Source organism: Astatotilapia calliptera, chromosome 11 (genome assembly GCF_900246225.1).
Source record: "Astatotilapia calliptera chromosome 11, fAstCal1.2, whole genome shotgun sequence".
Taxonomy (NCBI): Eukaryota; Metazoa; Chordata; class Actinopteri; order Cichliformes; family Cichlidae; genus Astatotilapia; species Astatotilapia calliptera.
In genome coordinates this window covers 15,649,169-15,666,847 of record NC_039312.1, presented here as the reverse complement: position 1 = coordinate 15,666,847, position 17,679 = coordinate 15,649,169, and the positions used below count along the sequence as shown (strand labels likewise).

Here is a 17,679-nt window from a genome sequence, read left to right as displayed (position 1 = left end):
CTCCCTTTTTTTTTTACTTTTTAAATTTTCATTTATTGGCATAAACGCCAATGCCACTTAGCAAATAACTACTATCGGCCGATAATACTGGCTCACTGATAAATCTCTCAGGCTCTAACCTTTAAAAGAAAATCTGCTTCTCGTAAAGAGACATGCCTGCAGAACTGTGGCTCTTAAACAGAAGGTCTGTTTCTGGCTTCAAATTAATTTTTAACTTCCTAGCTTTCTTTTTCAATATTTTTCAATATTAAAACACAATGTATCTTATGTCCTGTCTTATCCATATTTTATCTTGGTTGCAAATCAAGTTTCAAATAACAAAGTCAGTGTAGTGTCAGTATGTATAAGTAATCAATATTAGCCAAAATCTCAAGTGTCAAACTGCTGTAAACACTGATTTTTTTTTTTTGTACTCTTGGTTCTATATGATATCAGTGGGAGAAGACTTTTTATTTATTATTCTTTTTGTGAATCAGAAGAAAATTCACTTAAAGGTGAAGGAACTTAAATGATTTGTTTCAGAAAGAGCACAATCTAGTCCAGTATATGACAAATAAGGATTAGTTTGGACTGTGAATCATACAAAGCTACACTGGAAGAGTCCAAGAAGAAATGATGAGAAGAAATAAGATCATAATATTCCCCCTTTAATATAGTAAAAAGAAAAAGATCTTCAATAACATTTTCCAACTTGCAATTTTGTTGTGACCAAGCTGCAAGGTCAGTTTAGCCCAAACAACACCCTTTGTATTACTATCCATCCATCATTCTAAAGAAGCACTGCAACTACTTAGTGTATGTAGTAATGTGCTGTGATAAACTATTATGGATGTCCCCAGATAGGCTTTGGCCTCCGTGGCCCTCTCGCCAACAGCTGACAATAGTAATTACCTCCTTTGCCTTTCAGCTGCTCTTCTGTCAGCAGCGTAACACCAGAGCACACTTTGCTCTCCAATGAGAGTGTAGTGTGTTTGATGTGGAGCTATAGACTGAATGAATATAGACACTATGTGGCTCATCTCAAGCTTCCATCATTTACAGTTCAACCTCCACCTATGTGTGTTCTTCTTCCTGTGGCACGCCTCCATCTTCAGGCCCCTCCCCAGCCCACTCTTAATGTTTTAGAAAAAGAATTTGAGTGAGCACCGAGACACACCCAGCCTTCTCTCCTTACTTTCCCTGAAGCTTTATTAACAGCGGCATGCCACAAATGGGCACCATTCCCCCTTTAAGGCACTGTCTGATTTTTCAGCAAGCAGGAAACTCATCACGGCCATAAATTGTGAGTATCAGCAGTCTGCGCCCGGCCCTGCCGTTTCGCTCCGACTCCGAGGCCCCGCAAAGTGCTGATTCAGGTCGAAGGCAGCGCGCAGGCAGTGGCGGAGTTCACCACCAGCAGGCTCTCCATCACTTTGACGGCTCAATAAAAACCAGTGTAAACTATTAATTGGATCATTAATTATTGATGCTGTTTTTACTACAATTCAAGAGGTGAGAGCAGAAAAGAGGCAGGTCGAAACAATGTCTATGTTTAAACATAGCCACCATGCTACAAAGGTGAAACAGTATCATGTTAAGCTACTGGTAAGCTCAAAATATTAATCAGTATCTATTCTAATAAACTAACCCTAAACTAACCCTCTTTAATATGCCCAAAAACAATGCCTTTCAGGTAGAGAAAGGATGGATTAATAAGACAATCTTTCTCAGATCTAGCATGAGGCCAAACACTACAAACCCAGTAGGGTTACCGAGCTGCAAAACCTGATCCCAAAAGCCATTAATGAGGATGTAACTTAGGTTGTCACTACACAATGTCCACCTGTCTGCTGCAGTTAGCCAGCCATCCTCTCCTTTTCTGTGTGCTGGGCACTATTATGAGACTGCATGTCAGGGGAATCAATAAAGAGGAAAACACAGGGAGAGGACCATCGCAATAAATCAGTCTCCTACGTTCACAGACACAAGCCAGGCCCATTACAGCTGGCACACCCTTTCTCTTCCAGTCTAACTCGTCCCCTTCAACCCCCAGCCCCCCTCATCCTCCTTCTTTACAGATTCCTCCTCTCCCCCTTCTAGGTACCAGAAACTGGAGAGTGTGGGATGCTCGCTACTTAGCCTGCTGTTACACACCCATCTCGTTGTCCAGTCAAGCTGAATGCACAAACCCCCAAGATGCTGACGGGAACATATGGCAAAAAAAGTTGCTTTCCGCCCTCGTTTGTCTCACGTGCAATCGAAACCACTGCTCTTCGTATTGTTGGCAGATTTCTGATGCTATTTTTTTTTTCACTTTTCACTTTTTTCACTGTGGTAAATAATCAAAGTCCTTCTTTATGCTTTTTTTTTTTGTTTTTTAAACAAAGCAAGAAGGAATATTTCTTCTCTCGCTCCTTTTTTAGGAGCATTAAAAACACCTGCTTGATCTGACCCAGCTGAAAAATATTTGAGGGTCACATGTGCACATCGGGGGTGGCGTTAGCTTTGAATGCACTTTCTAATTATTGCATAATTAAACTTACTACGCAAACACGTACACACTGTTTTAAAATAAATGGTTCAGTACAATTTGCTGACCCATTTATCAGACTCCCTGCATGCACCGAATCACGGCAGCCTTAGTTATGTCATAGATGAAAATAATTAATGAAACTGCCAATTAAAACTAAATAAAGCTCCACATAATCAGCTGTCTGAGTATGTTCTGTACCTAGCATAGGAAGCTATACTTATCCAGGTCAACAGTTCAACTCTTCCCTATGTTTTTTTCTCCTACGCAGCGTGACCCGCGGAGGAGGCAGGCAGACAGACGCACACAGAAACAACAGAAACTCTGACCCTCTAAACAACCTGCCTTCTCCCTATTTTTGCTCCACGGCTACCTGTAAATCTGGAAACTCCCACATCAATAATGTAGCGCCGGGTGCTCAGCTGCTCGCCTTAGAGTGGAGAACAGTTACATAACAGAGCAGGCCAACCAAATTCCACTGCTCTCCTCTGCATTAAACATTTCATCTACCATTCAGCGACAAAGGCGAGCTGTGCCACTGTACTTTTGTCCTTTCTATAGTCTAACCCCTAACACTCCTCCTCCTCCCTCTTTCCTGGTTTTACATCCCAGGAAAAGTTAAAGAAAAAAGAAAAAAGAAAAAAATCAATTCGCAATTACAACAACTGTCAACCAGGAGGAGCAGGGAGAAGCTGACGACTGCCTCTGATGTTGATTCTATGCAAAGTGGCATTTCTCTCAGTCAGTGTGTGCTTGCTTGGTGGGATGTTGTTTTTTTAATATATATATATACTTGAAGAAATGTGAGATGCAAACATATCAGTCACAGCAGACGGTAAGAAAACCACTTCAGTAAGGGATCCACATTATTATTTTAAAGTTTAAGCAGTCCTTGATTTAAGAAATAAGTAAATAAATAAAAACCAGCAGAGCTATTTTTCTTTTCTTTTTTTGCTAAACTGAACTCCTTCGCAATACCAGCAAGGTATTGTCAATGCTAACAGCGCAGATACAATTTGCTGCAGGAACACATTTCTATATTCTAAAGTCAGCTCCCTTTGTTTCGGTTTACAGCCACAACTCCCAAAACATCTCGCTTTCTCCTCCTGCCTGTCCATTATGTAACACTGTCCATTAAAGAACACTGTCAAACAGCTGTGGCAGGACCTGGCAAATAGTGCCGTAACAGCAGCGAAAGCAGAGAGCCTTAAGATCAGCGGTGCTACGTCAGTTTCCAACTCACAGCCGCACGCACACATAAACCACCCATCCACACTGAAGCATGTCTGGCTGGCCTGTGAGCCCACAGGCCTCCTCCTCGAAGGCACCAAGAGCTGTTAGAGGAGATTCATTAACGACAAACAGAAAACACCGCAGTTCTCCGCACAGAAATAGGGCTCATCATTTTCAGTTTTTATAGGCTTTTATTGCACGCGTGCAATGGCTGGGTTGTTTTCTTGTTTGAAGATGAATGAAATGGCAGTAAAGACAGCCACTTTTAAGATGTTCAACCCCCCCCCAAAAAAAATAATACAAAACCTAAGAGCACTTATTTCTGGTTATGGAGCATTTTAAGAAGAAATTTTCTGCATTTAGATTGTTTAATGTTTTATGAGAATGTTATCTTTATTGAAAAATCTGTATAAACAGAAACATCTTTAAAGATTTTTCAGAGTGAAAATGATGAGCCTTAAAGATAAAAAATACATTTATAAACAGACACACACACACAGAGCACATGTACACACTGCAGACTGGGGAATCTGAAAGTTATACAATATATACATCTGCATAATCAACATCACTTGAAGACAGCAGCAATGATTGAATTACAGTTCAGTGACTGCTCAATAACAGTAAAGCAGAACGGCTTTAAGACTTCACAATAACAGCACTAATATGTGTGTATTTGTATGCTGTAAAAACCTTTTGATACAGAGAACAAGAAACAGAGAGAGAGCAGACAGTGAGGCTCGTGGTGTGCTGGCTCCTACCTTTTTCACTAACTGACTCACTCTCTATCTCCACATCCTCACAGCTGGTGTACTCCGGCGTGGTGGCCAGCTCCTCCTCCGAGCTGCTCAGTGACACCTGCCTCATCTTCCCTCCCTTTTTGGTTTTGTGGGGTTTGGGGGGTGGCGGGCGCACCGACTCCGACTGGTCTGAGCTAAGAGAGTCGTTCCTCAACATGCTCTCCATTTTCTCCCTCTTGGTCTTGCGGACAGCTGAACTGGGGTCCAAGTGGTGCTGCGGCCTCCTCATCATATCCCCACCTACCCCCAGGTCTCCTCTTCGCAGGTCCCCCGACCGGTCACCCAGAACGGGACTACGGTGTGGCGTTGGGGGGCTGTGGTTTCCTCTGTGGCCTCCGAGGCCAGGACCCATTGGCCCTGGTGAGGACCGGTCAACGGAGTAGGAGCGCTGTCCCACCATAGGCGGCCGGCGCTCAGTGAGAAGCTGACGCGACAGCCGGATGGGGCTGGGCTCATCTTGCTCCGTGTAGGCCAGGGAGACGTCGCTGTGGCGACGTTCGTGCCTTAGCCGGCCCACTTCAGCGTGCATCCTCATCTGCTCCTCGTAGGGCTGCGGCTTAACAGGGTAGCGTGCCAGGTTGGGATCGCTGCGATAGCGTGCCTGGAACTCTTCCTGGCGCTGCCGCTGGAGGTCATACTCACTGGGCGGTCCATCTAGCTCCTGGTCGAGTGGGTATTCCTGTGAGTGCCAGCGACCGGGACCTCGACGGTCCCGATAGCCCATTCGCGCTGCATCCATATCTGAGTACATGTGTGGGCCCCGCGGAGCCCGCCGAGGGTCCCCCTCCCCATAGTCAGACGGTGATCTAGGCATGCCGCCGTCCGTCGGGGCATACTGTGAGTGGTCGCCCCCCTCCCTTTGGTCGTATTTTTGGTTTGGATCCCTGGATGCAGATGGGCTTCGTTTCCTGCAGATCAGAAGGAGAGGAACAAAAGAAATTATTAGCCGGTCAACTGTAGACAAGATTTTCTCTCGTTCTAATTATATGATGTCTTTTTGGGCTGAAAGGTGTTTGCATCCTGTAGCTTCACTTTACTTTGGTCTGCACTGCACAGGTCCCAGTCCTTGTGAAAAGGTAATGATAGCCTGCACTGTTTCTGTCACACACACACACACACACACACACACACGCACGCACACACACACGCACGCACACGCACACACACACACACACACACACACACACACACACACACACACACACACACACACACACACACAGAGAAGACTAAACTAAACAGCAGGATGTAGCACCAGTTCTTCCTCTCAGTCCAAGAAGCAAGAGGACACAAAATATACAATTCAAGTCATTTTACAATATGTGTTCTCAACACATGTGCTAAATGTGTGCTGAGAGTAGTGCACTGGTAAATGATTCAGTGATCCACCGGCTGTGTTTTTGTGCACATTACAATGCACATGAAGGGGTTGTAGGCAGACAATAAAAATATCTCTGTGTTCTGGTATTGATAAAAAAAGAACACAATTAAAAGCTGGAAATGTTGAAATGTTAGAAAGTACGCCCTGATTACGATCAGCAGCTTCATATTTCTAAAAATTAGGCGTCAATCGTTTTATTGTTGTCTGGTTGGAAGGAAACCATCCAGGAAGTGGATGAAAAGGATGGAGGGGGCTAACTGTGCATTAATGCATTTATTCTTTTGTTCAGAATCAATTATTCATAAGCCACTTTTCTCCTACATTTCTCCCACTTTTCCTCCAAAGTAATAATGACATTTTGGTGAGGAAAAAGCTCTGTGAAGCATCCCCTTAATTTTGTACGTGACAACTTTCCATAAATTTCAAAAGGACTCATAAATCACCGCTGCCAGCTTTGCTCACCAGCCAAGGTAAGGACTCCTCACATGTGATTGGCTGATTCACTGAAGGAAGGCTGGCCCTTCCCTATTGGATCACAGACTGTTCAGGTTAGTCAAAGCTAAAATGGATGTGCAGTACAAAAGATATAAGCATTGCGGTGAGGGACGTGTGGGCAAAGATGCTTTTTGTGGTCCCCGTGTTTGAATTTCTATGTTGTACACTGAATAATCTCACTAAAGTCAAGTGCTAGCTCTGGGGAGAGACAGCATGATGAACGAGCGTTGCGTACAGTTCATGAACTGCTGTACAGTTAAATATGGGCTCTTAGAAAGGGGCAGAAGCTGAGCAATAGTGCAGCACAAAATGTGCTTCCCAGCAACGCTGGCACATAAAAAGCAAATTTTACTTAATTGCAAAAGGGACAAAATAACAAGAACAGGTCAAAAAGAGCATTTTAACATATTTACATGCAGCATACAAACATGACTGCCCATGAATGCTAATGTTATGCCATTAATGATGCTTAGGCAACAGTTAGCTGTTCATAACGACATTATAAGGTGAGGATGTCAGTGTTGTTTTTGCAGCAAAAAGAATAAATACTCCATGCATCCATTTCAGGGTTGTGTGTGGGTGTGTGTACGTGGCAAGTTTGCAATCTGCCTGTGATTTTTGGTCTTTACACTAGACGTAAAGGAAGCATTATAGCTGGTGAAAGCTGCTGAGACTGAGATGTTCTCCGTTTCTGAGACACAAAAGATGTTAATGCCATCTTTAATAACTGTCTGCATTTTTAAAAAAATCACAAACACTTAAAAACTTAACAAACACAGACTTTTTTACTCTGAGAGCTGGTAGGTTGGTAAGAAAATGATCTGGAGCCACACTAAAACTTAATTGGTACTTCCTTTGCCTCTCCTCTCCACCGAGAATCTTAAAATAGCAGTGTTTGCATTATCTTGCTGACTAACAGCCAAACAGACAAGCATGTACGGTGGTCAGACACGTACATGTACAGAGGTCAAACACACTCAACTTGAGAAAAACAATAAAACACAACAGAAATTAGAAAAAAAAACCAAACCTCTCAGGGCCACTGTTGCAAAGCAGGCACTGATCACATACCTTCGCCAAATAAGAACGACCTAGAGGAAGAAAAACTGGCCGCTCAAGTCTCTGTGATGCTGCCAGCTCACAGGAGTGACTTCTTTCTGTTTCACATCAAAACAAATACCTTCTATCACCAGTATCATGATTCAAAGATGGAGGAAAAACACACGAGGGTTGGTACATTATTCATGAGCTGTTTTCTGGACACTAACCGAGCTGCACTTCATTCACAAATTCAAAGTGAAGCAGCAGCAGAAATTAGGGGGGAAAGGCGGCGTGACATGGAGCTGAGGAAGGCGGGGGAGTGTGTGTTTGTGAGAAATCTCTCTTTATAGCCACTCTGTAATCACTGAGGTGTGTGTTTGTGACCGCGTGTGTGTTTTTTTGAGTCGACTGCTTAAGGAATGCTCTCAGGATCTCTTTGGGGCTTCAGGCCAATGTCCTCTCCGAGACTGTCTTAAAACGCTACACCCAGAAAACACACACACATACTCATAGCAGCTGCACACAGTTCGCACAACATACATTAACAAACAGCTCTTTGACGAGGTCTAACACAACTTGACACAAGCATCACAATCCTCTGCTCCCGTTTAGCCTTGTATGTCCCTCCTTTCCAAACACAGAAATGTCTGTGCTCGCAAGCAAGCCAGTAAGCCCGTTGCACTCTATCAGCGTCCGCATCATGACTCTGCTGCTGCTGCTGTTTGTGCTTAAGCAACCTTCAATATATACACAACAGAGTGGTGACGCAGGGCTATGTTTTGCACTGTGCAATATTCTCTGCTGCTTCGACAGCCTCTCTCTGCATACACCTGAGTGCTGGCATGACACACTCTGCTGATCTTGGATTTGTATTCCATCCTCAGTGACTCAGACAGAGATGAAGAAAGGAGGGGCAAAATGGGAGAAGAGGTATCGACAAGGAATGTGGAATTAGGTGGAGCAAAAGTACGCAGATGCCAAATTACAGTAACCGTGTCCTGCAGTCGGACATTGCATCTGGTATGCGCGCCGCATTAAAGCATCATGTTTGTCAGGCTCGAGCATGAAGAGGCAGGATGTGACACCGTGGGATTATGATGCTTGCCAAGTTGCACAGAAGTCTGGCTGCGGCAATGATTGAGTCACGCACGGCAACGTAAAGGCCTCCTATCACGTCCCCTTATAGCGCAAGATTCATCCGCGTTTGCGTGATGCCAGAGCAGATTGATGAGCAGTGAATCGACCTAACAGGCCAACAACAGGGAGGCACGTGCACTTTGTGCGTGCTATGTTATGGGAATAGAGGCCAGGGCTTCTATACGCTCCTGCTGTGGGAATAACAGCAGCCTTTGTTACTGCTGTTGTCCTATGCTGAGCTAACTATAGAAATCCTCTGCTCTATCGTGGAGCTACAGACAAGGACGGAGATGGCAATAAGATTCGATTCATGCAAGGTGGTGCCGGAGCTTTTCAACTAAAATATAGAAGGTTTCTGACATCCCTTTGATGTCGCGTTATTACTGCTGCCAGGACAGCCTTGTACGCCTGCAGTGCTCTAGAGGTAATTCCAGTTAATCATCTTTTTCAAGTACACTGTCCTTATCAAAAGCAGCATAATGTATCAAATCCAGGGCTCAAAAAAAAATCCCCCCCCAAAAAATCATGGGATTACACTATGGCACCGAAAGATTAAAAAGTGCGACCCACAAAAAGATTAAAAGTGACCTGACATGCTCGTCATGATAAAAACCTTTATGTGATGTTATTTTCTACAAAGCAACACACAAAAAACAACTGGTGAAATTCCCTGATTCACTGCAGGGCGTAATGAGAGGACACTGCCCTATTCTCTCTCTGCAGATCCAGTCAAAAGCATCCACAGACAGAGCTCAGTTCCCAGGCTGTAAATGGACTAAATCGTCTAACTGTGTCACTCCCTGTGTGTGTGTGTGTGTGTGTGTGTAATTTTCCCTACACCCCTATACTCTGTATGATGGATATAAATCATAAACATTTGATGTGAATTTATGATAAATCTACAACATCATCATCACATTAAGAGGCTAAGCACACACACACACACACACACACACACAGCCAGTATGCTGTCCAAATTATACACTATTGTCGACTTAAATAATAAGAGATCATGTCCTCTCATAGCTACTTTAATAAGTGTTTTGTTGTTGTTTTTTTTATCAGCAAAGAAAATAAAAAAATTTATTATTGAGGTTATTTCCACAGTATTTCCACTGAGCAAGGATTTTCTTCCCTGGATATAATTGTGCTGAGAATTTACTTCCCTTTTAAAACCGAAGAAATGCCACTGGCACGAAAATCAATAACACAGAGTCAATAAGGAAGCTTTCAGTGAGTGATGAACCCTTCACAGATGTCGCAGGATTCAGCTGCATGCGTAGGCACCCAGACACATGTACGCACTGACACACAGGCACTAATGTGCAAAAGAAACTGCAATGATGGAGTTGCTACTATGACAAGTACCCTCACCCAAGAAAAAAGTCAGCCACAAGTCCACTGTTCTACTGTAAAAAAAAAAAGAAAAAGAAAAAGAAAAGAAAAAGTAAAAGGACTGGATTACATCTGCTGTAATAACATAGGGGAAATTTAAATGTTCATACAGTTCCATGGAAAAATGCCTTCACTGCTAAATAACCTTTAAAGCTAAACCGTTTGAAAAAACAAAACAAAAAACATTTTCACACATGCTTTATCCAAACTGCTCATAACAGTCTAAATCCAGAGATATAGCCAGCCTTACTGAAAGTCACTGTTGAATCCTGGGATGTAGCTCAGTTCAAATCTCTGCCTGGCAGCTCCACGCAAACACATTCTGCACACAATCCCAGCGCGCACCCAGTCCGATCCACCCTACTACCGGAGCCTTGTTGTTTCCCAGATTCACTCTCCTCTAATACAAAAACTTGTGGTTTTCTATCTACCCACAGCAGATGATTCAGTCATGGAGCAGTGCTTTTCGGTGTGACACAGCTTCCGTTTGCTCCTGCTTCTGCTGAAGAAACATGTTAAATAAGAAAGCCAAAAGCAATCAAGGTGAAAATGCAACGCTGCCCCCGCGGGAATGGTGCCACCTCTACTTCACGTATAATGGAGAGCAGTCAAATGAGAACACATGAGCGGCGCTGCGCTGCAGAAGCCCTCCTCTCTTAGAACAAATCTGGCCCGCTAATGACAGCAAAACAACCTGGAACTGTCTCGACTGAGTAGAAAAAAAAGAGGAAAAAAAAGCAGGGGGAAAAATGAAAATAAGCTGAGTGTGCATGTGCGTTTCGAGTGAGAGCAATCAGAGGAGAGGAGGCAAGAAGAGGAAAAACACCTCTAATGATCCATTTAAAGATGCAGCATCACTCTGCCTTCCAGGACTGACTCAGTTGGTAGCCGTGAATCTGAGACGCAGCAGCATGTCCGATCCTGTCGTACAATTAAACCAGCTGAAACCACCGAAGTAAACCGGACAGTTCAGCTGAATTTCCCAATATCCCAAATGAGGGCGTACCACCCGGATGACCTGCTTTGATTCCTACGGTCTGCTGCATCTAAAGCAACCTGCCACACTGCCGGATGAGCACAGATGACACACGTTTACAGTCCTGCTGCAGAAGCTTCTGGGTGGCTGAAAGTGAGCCGGCTGAAAGTGAGCCGACGGCGATGCCGTCCAACCCAGCGGCCACTCTGTCCTCTGTCTCGGAAAGGATTTACACTCCTGGGCCTGATTACTAGCTAATGTCTATGACCAAGGACAATGAGGAGGCCTCACCTTATCTCATTCAGCCTGCAATTATATGACCAAACTGAACAAATGACATGGCTTATGCATTTTTCTTTTTTTATCCACTGGGCGGATTTTCAGGCATCAAATCAAATCTACACAGAGAGCGAGCGTGAGAGGGGGCAGAGAGGGAGATTTGGACGATAAGTCTACTCTGTGCATGTGTGCAGCTGGGTGTATTAAGACTGACTGTATCTGGGTGTTGCTAAGGTCACTCTTCTGCCATAGTACTTTTTGCATCTGTCTTCTCCATTCAGTTTTCCTCCGTCCTCACCTCCGCCCTCCTGTGCGGTGGGCTCTGAGTTTGGACCAAAGACACGCTACTACATGGTTTTTGTTATAGTTCCGGTGACAGCTGCCTGACGGGAGCAGGGAGTCAGGGAGGGCAGGCGGGAGATGGGTTGCTGACATGGTAAAGGAATAGTGGAAGTGTTTTATAAATCTGCAGTGGTTTTAAATAGAGTGTGCTGCGGATCTGCTTTCTGCCTCTCTGGGAAGTAAGTAGATGGCCTGAGACCATCTGTGATCACACAGTGAGCTCGAGCAGGACTCTGAATGCATTGAATGGACTCGTAAAAACTATACACTGTAAGCATCTTTACATTTCCCTTGTTGAAAATTAGTTTAATTCCACATACTTCAAGAAGACGAAGAAGTCAAAATAGTGCATGTCTGTGTTGGAATAATATCCTCTGTGGTGCTCTTAAGTGGTGCTCCCACTTCAGTCTTCAAGTACACCAAGGAGATTTTGTTCTATATTTTCACTCCAGCTCACCAGCTCTCCATAACACCTCACACTTGATGCTACCACTCTTCAGGTACATCTGCTTCTATTGCTTCAAGATGGCCTGTGAGTGATGTAAAATGATGAAAGCTGGACGGGTAACTAAGAGGAGAGAAAGTACTTGAGAACTGGATTATGAGCTGCCATGGAAATAAAGCCTTAGAAACCCCAAAAGCTTTTCCACCAAATCTATTTTCTTTCCATAATATGTAAAAAGCGATGATTCTTATAGATGAGCCAGTTTTGTTTTGGTGTCTGATCTTCTGTCTGGTAAGTACAATGAGTAAGTAGTGAGGAGATTATAGTTAACTGTGCTCCATAAAGTAGCAGTGATTTACTCACCTCTTTTCACTCTCTGTGTGTTTATACACCCCTCTGCATTTAATCATTACTTATTATTAATCTCTGGCTCTCTTCCACAGTGTGCCTCTTGTCCCGTCTTTCTCCCCTTTGCCCCAACTGGTCGCAGCAGATGGCCGCCCCTCCCTGACCCTGGTTCTGCTGGAGGTTTCTTCCCATTTAAAGGGAGTTTTTCCCTCCCACTGTTGCCAAGTGCTTGCTAAAAGGGGCCATCTGATTGCTGAGGTTTTCCCTGTATTGTTGTCGGGCCCTTTTTTTACAATAGAAAGTGGCTTGAGGCAACTGTTGTTGTGACTGAATTTCTTAATATTTATTTTCACAAATACACCCCATAAACACTGGGTTTATCAAAAGGAAGCATCCAATTTCAAAAGGCTATGGAGCTTGTGGTGAAATTTATACTACATGGGTAAATATATAAGTTTTACATACAAAACTTACAATGTTCACAGGAGCTCAATGTGTCCCCCTCTGGATGCATGGCTTTTTGTCCATATGATAGTCAGGCACGCCCCATACTTTTGCATGTCTGGAGTCACAGCAACCATGTGAAACTCACAAATCCTCTCTTTCTAACGTTGCATGTTTCAAGCTCTTTGATGCACCCTTAAAGTCTTGCAACTAGGATGGGAGGAAGTGTCTTGGAGTTTAAATGTGATTTGACCAAATTTTAAAAAGGTGTAAAATGCATACCGCAGCCATTTCCTGTGTCAAATCAGGCGACTGCAGTGATTCCAAGATATTTATCTGATACATGAGCATTTGTGTTGGTAACTTGGTAAACTGTTTGCCTGAGTGTCTGAGTGTAAAGACTGAATGCTATCCAATTGTAATCTGGCTAACACCCATCCATCCATTAACTTAACTGCTTATCCAGCCAGACTCACAAGGAGGGCTGGAGTCTATCTCATCTGGCATTTGGCGAAAGGCAGGGTACAGTCTGGACATTATGGCAGTCTCTCACTGGGCTAACATGGTAAAACAGGCTCAACTTTTAAATCCACCAAAGTTACCAAACATGCATGTCTTTGAAGGTTACAACACCATGTGATTGCAATCTGGCAAACAGAGGAACATACACAAGAGCATAACACTATTAAATATTAATCCTGCAAATGTTATTTTATAAACCTCTACGCTGATCAACTCGCTATACACTTATAATTTATCAGCTTTTCTGTTTTTAATAAAGGTTAGTAAATAATCAGGCACATGCACAAAGCCTAAAAGCCCAGTTTCATTCACAGAAGCAGACTGCAGCCTCCCCCTCATTTCATCTCCCTGCTCTGTGGAAAGTTTTGTGTGTAGCAGGCAGACAGAGAAGTCGAGCAGCCCCACATCTATCAGCGCAGCTGACAGTGTCTGTACATCGGTGAATGTTTTCACTAATTGGCTCCAACAACATAGACTCCATCCTCCTGTCAGCACATAGACCAAGCGGTGCCTTGTGTGTTCATGCTATGTTTATACAGAGCATGGCTGATATATCTTCTGCACTGCACAGCCCGTTAGATCTCCTTTTTAAGAAGAGGCACTGCTAGTGCTCTATGTAGGCCAAGCCCCAGCAGAATATGCCATTAAGATTAGCTACAAGTCAGGACTGCTACGCTGCTGCATATTTCTCCTCACCCTATAGAGAGAGGTTAGAGGAGCAGAACATGTGCATGTTTTTTTTTTCCTATACTGCCAAGACTAGCAACCATAAAACGTACATCACAGCTGATTTTCTTTTTTCTTTTTTAATGACCCATGTGGAGCAGTGAAACAGCCTGACAGTATGTGGGGTCAAACTTGGAGCAGTATATGAGCACTGTCTTCAATTATCCTTACTGATTTCAGCTTGACTAAACCAAAGCTGTTTAACACAGAAAACTGTTCACGGCCAAAGTGTGTGTGTGTGTGTGTGTGTGTGTGTGTGTGTGTGTGTGGAAGGGGGGGGGGGGCTCTGGAGAGCCTGGAGGCAATCAACACCCCAACACCAGTCGGTAATTATGCTTTATTTCTGCCAAGTGCTTGAACCTACAAAAAAATGCATGTGATTGGTGTTGATCTGTGACCATGCCATACTGCTACGTCACCACATGAAGGGCATCATAATCCTATCCACCCCCTCTAAAGGAAACACATAACTGCCTGTTTGACACCATCTGGGAAATAAAAAGTGGCTTTTTGGTTTGAAGAAAAAAATGGTACTTTACTTGTTTGTGGGCCCGTTTAAGCTGGGATCTTCAGAGCTGTCAGTGCATTTGAAAACACGCAAATAATGTCTGGCCTATCATGACTTACTGGGATAGTTGAGAAAAACACACCTATCCATGTTGTTTGTGGGTATATATGTATATAATAGCCACTAAAGTTTGCTTCCCACCAAAAGCTTTTTTAGATAGCACTTTAAAATCATTAGGGGAATTGCATCAGAACTCAAAAGGTGAATTTCTGTTCCTCAATGGCTTTCTTGTTTTTGTGTTTTTCTCACCATATTCTGCATTGTTTAGCATGAAACAGCAAGTCCTTAAAATTCAACATCAAAATCTTCAAAGTTAGAAAAAAAACTCTTTTCTTTTAGGACTCAGTAGAGTCATGTACCTGAAAAAAATAGTATTTCACACTCTGTCTGGTTGAAAGTTTCAAGTCTGTTGCACAACTGACTGTATCCATTACTAATGTCACAGCGTACTGACATAGCCTGCGTATGTTGTTACATCACTGTACTGTTTGCTGAAACAGACTGTATAAAAATGATGGACATACCCACATGGTCTGACATCTGAAGCTAACTGCTTTCAACCTGCATTCTTTCTAATAGTCAACAGGGGGCAACTCCTCTGGTAACATGATCCTACTTGTCACTCGAGATATGACTCGAGTGACAAACACTGTCCTAACAGGTTTACAGCATCAGTCCCTAGCCTGAAGTCCTACTGAACACAACATCAAGAGGGTTTAGTGACCATCATACAAACCTGCAGTGTCCCAAGTCTATTCTTCACATATTTAAAATGCAAAACTTGATTTTTCAAACCAGTTACAGTACCTAACAATGTCTACATCTATCTTTTACAAACAGTGTATGGCCAGGGCTTAGGCATTTTCACAAAGTGCTCTGTGTAGGGGACGTATCGAGATTTGTCTTTGTATATCGTAACCCAGCAATTTATACTGTAACAAAACGCTGGGTTGTATTTCTGCAATGGGGAAAAAAAACATTTTAAGAGCCACTTTCTCCCCCATCTCGTTCTCTTTGACACACTCGTAATTGCACACACACACACACACACACACACGCACACATTTCTTCTCAGTTCTGCTAAGTATGCATTTTTCATTCCAGTGAGCGGGCTGCATTCGAAATCAAAGGCAGTGACGCTGCACGGCTGTCTGGCTGCACAGAAAGTGAGGAGGTAATGAAAAAAGCTAAGGGGTGAGTCAGAGGATGCTTTAATAATCCTTGTAACCCAAAATAACATCTCTGGGGCTGGACGGACCAGAGACCCTCTTGGGAAACCGGCAGCAGTCCAGGCTGGTCTGGACTCCTCACGTCTTTCCTTCCATTACCCCCAACCTACACACACACGTATACGCCCCCACCCACACTCATCTCTCTTTTTTTCTACCAATGCTTCTCAGTCTATTATAGTCACCAGATAAGACTGCAGCAGCACAGCACGACGCGGCAGACAGCCAAGCCATCCCTGTAACAAATACAGAGCAAGACTAAGCAGTGTGGAGGGGGTGTGTGCACTGGATTTGTACAAAGTGTGGTCAAGTCAGGAAGGGGCATTAACTCTGTTCACAGGTGAGCAGGCATTTCTTTGATTACTGATGATAAATGGTGATGAGTCCAAAGCTAAATAGCTCTTTATGTTAGGTTCAAGGTTGTGTCTCCATTGTTCAACATTACACTCTGCCTCATGTAACAAATGTAGGCAGAAAATGAGTCCATCATCTTGTATTACAGGCACCACTCTGATATTTCAACAGGAAGCCTGTGGAGTCATTTGACATTCTTAAATTCCATCTAATCAGAGTCATGCTTGCTCTACTTATCTTTTTTGACAGGTTACAGCCCTTAAAAATCATAGTGCCGCTAACTATAAACGCACAAGCTAGCTGCTGAGGTCATCATCAGGTTGTTTTTTTGTAACCTTAGCTCACGTCTCCCAACAACATAACATTTTGATAATAATTAACACGGTGAGCCCGTCCATTACTCATTCATACACTTCATATTTAACAAACAAGCACACAATGGCAACTGCATCAGCAATGCTGCAGCAACACCAGCATCGTCTTCTAAAGCACCGCTGCTTCGCTTCTCTCATTAGTGTGTTAAAAGCATTAGGCTCAATCGCTCGTGTGAGTCACTGTATATGTATGAAAAGCAATATTTATTTGGTGCACTTAAAACAAATGTTCTTTCATGGTGATAGTGGCTCCGCTGTGATACTCAGCAGTTCCACTTGAACTGGCCTCTTCTGCCGTGAGAGACAGCATTGCCTATCACACAAAGTATCATTTATTTATTCAATTAATCATTTATTAATGTGTTTGTTTAAATAATAGCAAAAAGGTGGGAGGTAGTAAAAGCTTTACTCAGTGGAAAATCTGAAGCAACCAGTCAGAGAGTAGCTTCAGGTCACCTGCTTGGCAAAGAACTCCATACACATGTTTGGCTGGAGGCCGTTTTATAATACAGGAACTATATTTACAGAGAAATGAACCAAGTAAATGCGAATAGTCTTTGTAAGGAATGCACGACTAAACACTTTTTTTGGTAATATATACCTATTTCATGTTTAATGGTACTCACTGAGCTCATTTCTAGCAGTTCAGTTCAGCCTTTATCCACTATGTAAAACAAGCTGTTTAATCCCTTCTCCATTCCTTTAAACCAGCTCTATTCTGACTGGCTATCCCTAGCAAACAAACTATTTGATTGGCTGGTGGGTGGGGACGGAGCTATGAGATGACCACATAAGTGATATCCACTATCACTGATTTCATACAGGCACCTTATTACTTCAAATACTGGCCAGGTTTAATTTGAGCACCCAACAATGTACTATTATATACAGTATATGACAGAAATTAAGGATGAGCATTACAGGTTTCCTTTAAGTAGACTTTTTTTCTGGATAACTGAAAGGTGGGGGCACTCCAAGCCCCCTAATATTAACCAGCCATTGCTGACCGTAATACTGAATGCTGAAACTGCAGGTGACTCTACATAACTAGTTTGGCTGAGACAAAAGAAAGTTGATTTTA

The 17,679-nt window shown here is 43.2% G+C and overlaps 1 protein-coding gene across 12 annotated transcripts in view; it reads right to left on the bottom strand.

The window, feature by feature from the left end:
- rims2a (regulating synaptic membrane exocytosis 2a) overlaps positions 1 to 17,679 on the bottom strand; it is a 154,205-nt gene that overhangs the window by 71,110 nt on the left and 65,416 nt on the right. For all 12 annotated transcript variants that reach the window (XM_026184935.1, XM_026184927.1, XM_026184928.1 and 9 more), the window contains one exon: positions 4,504 to 5,450. In XM_026184935.1, the coding sequence (XP_026040720.1) occupies positions 4,504 to 5,450 (947 nt within the window). The remainder of the gene's footprint in view (positions 1 to 4,503; positions 5,451 to 17,679) is intronic.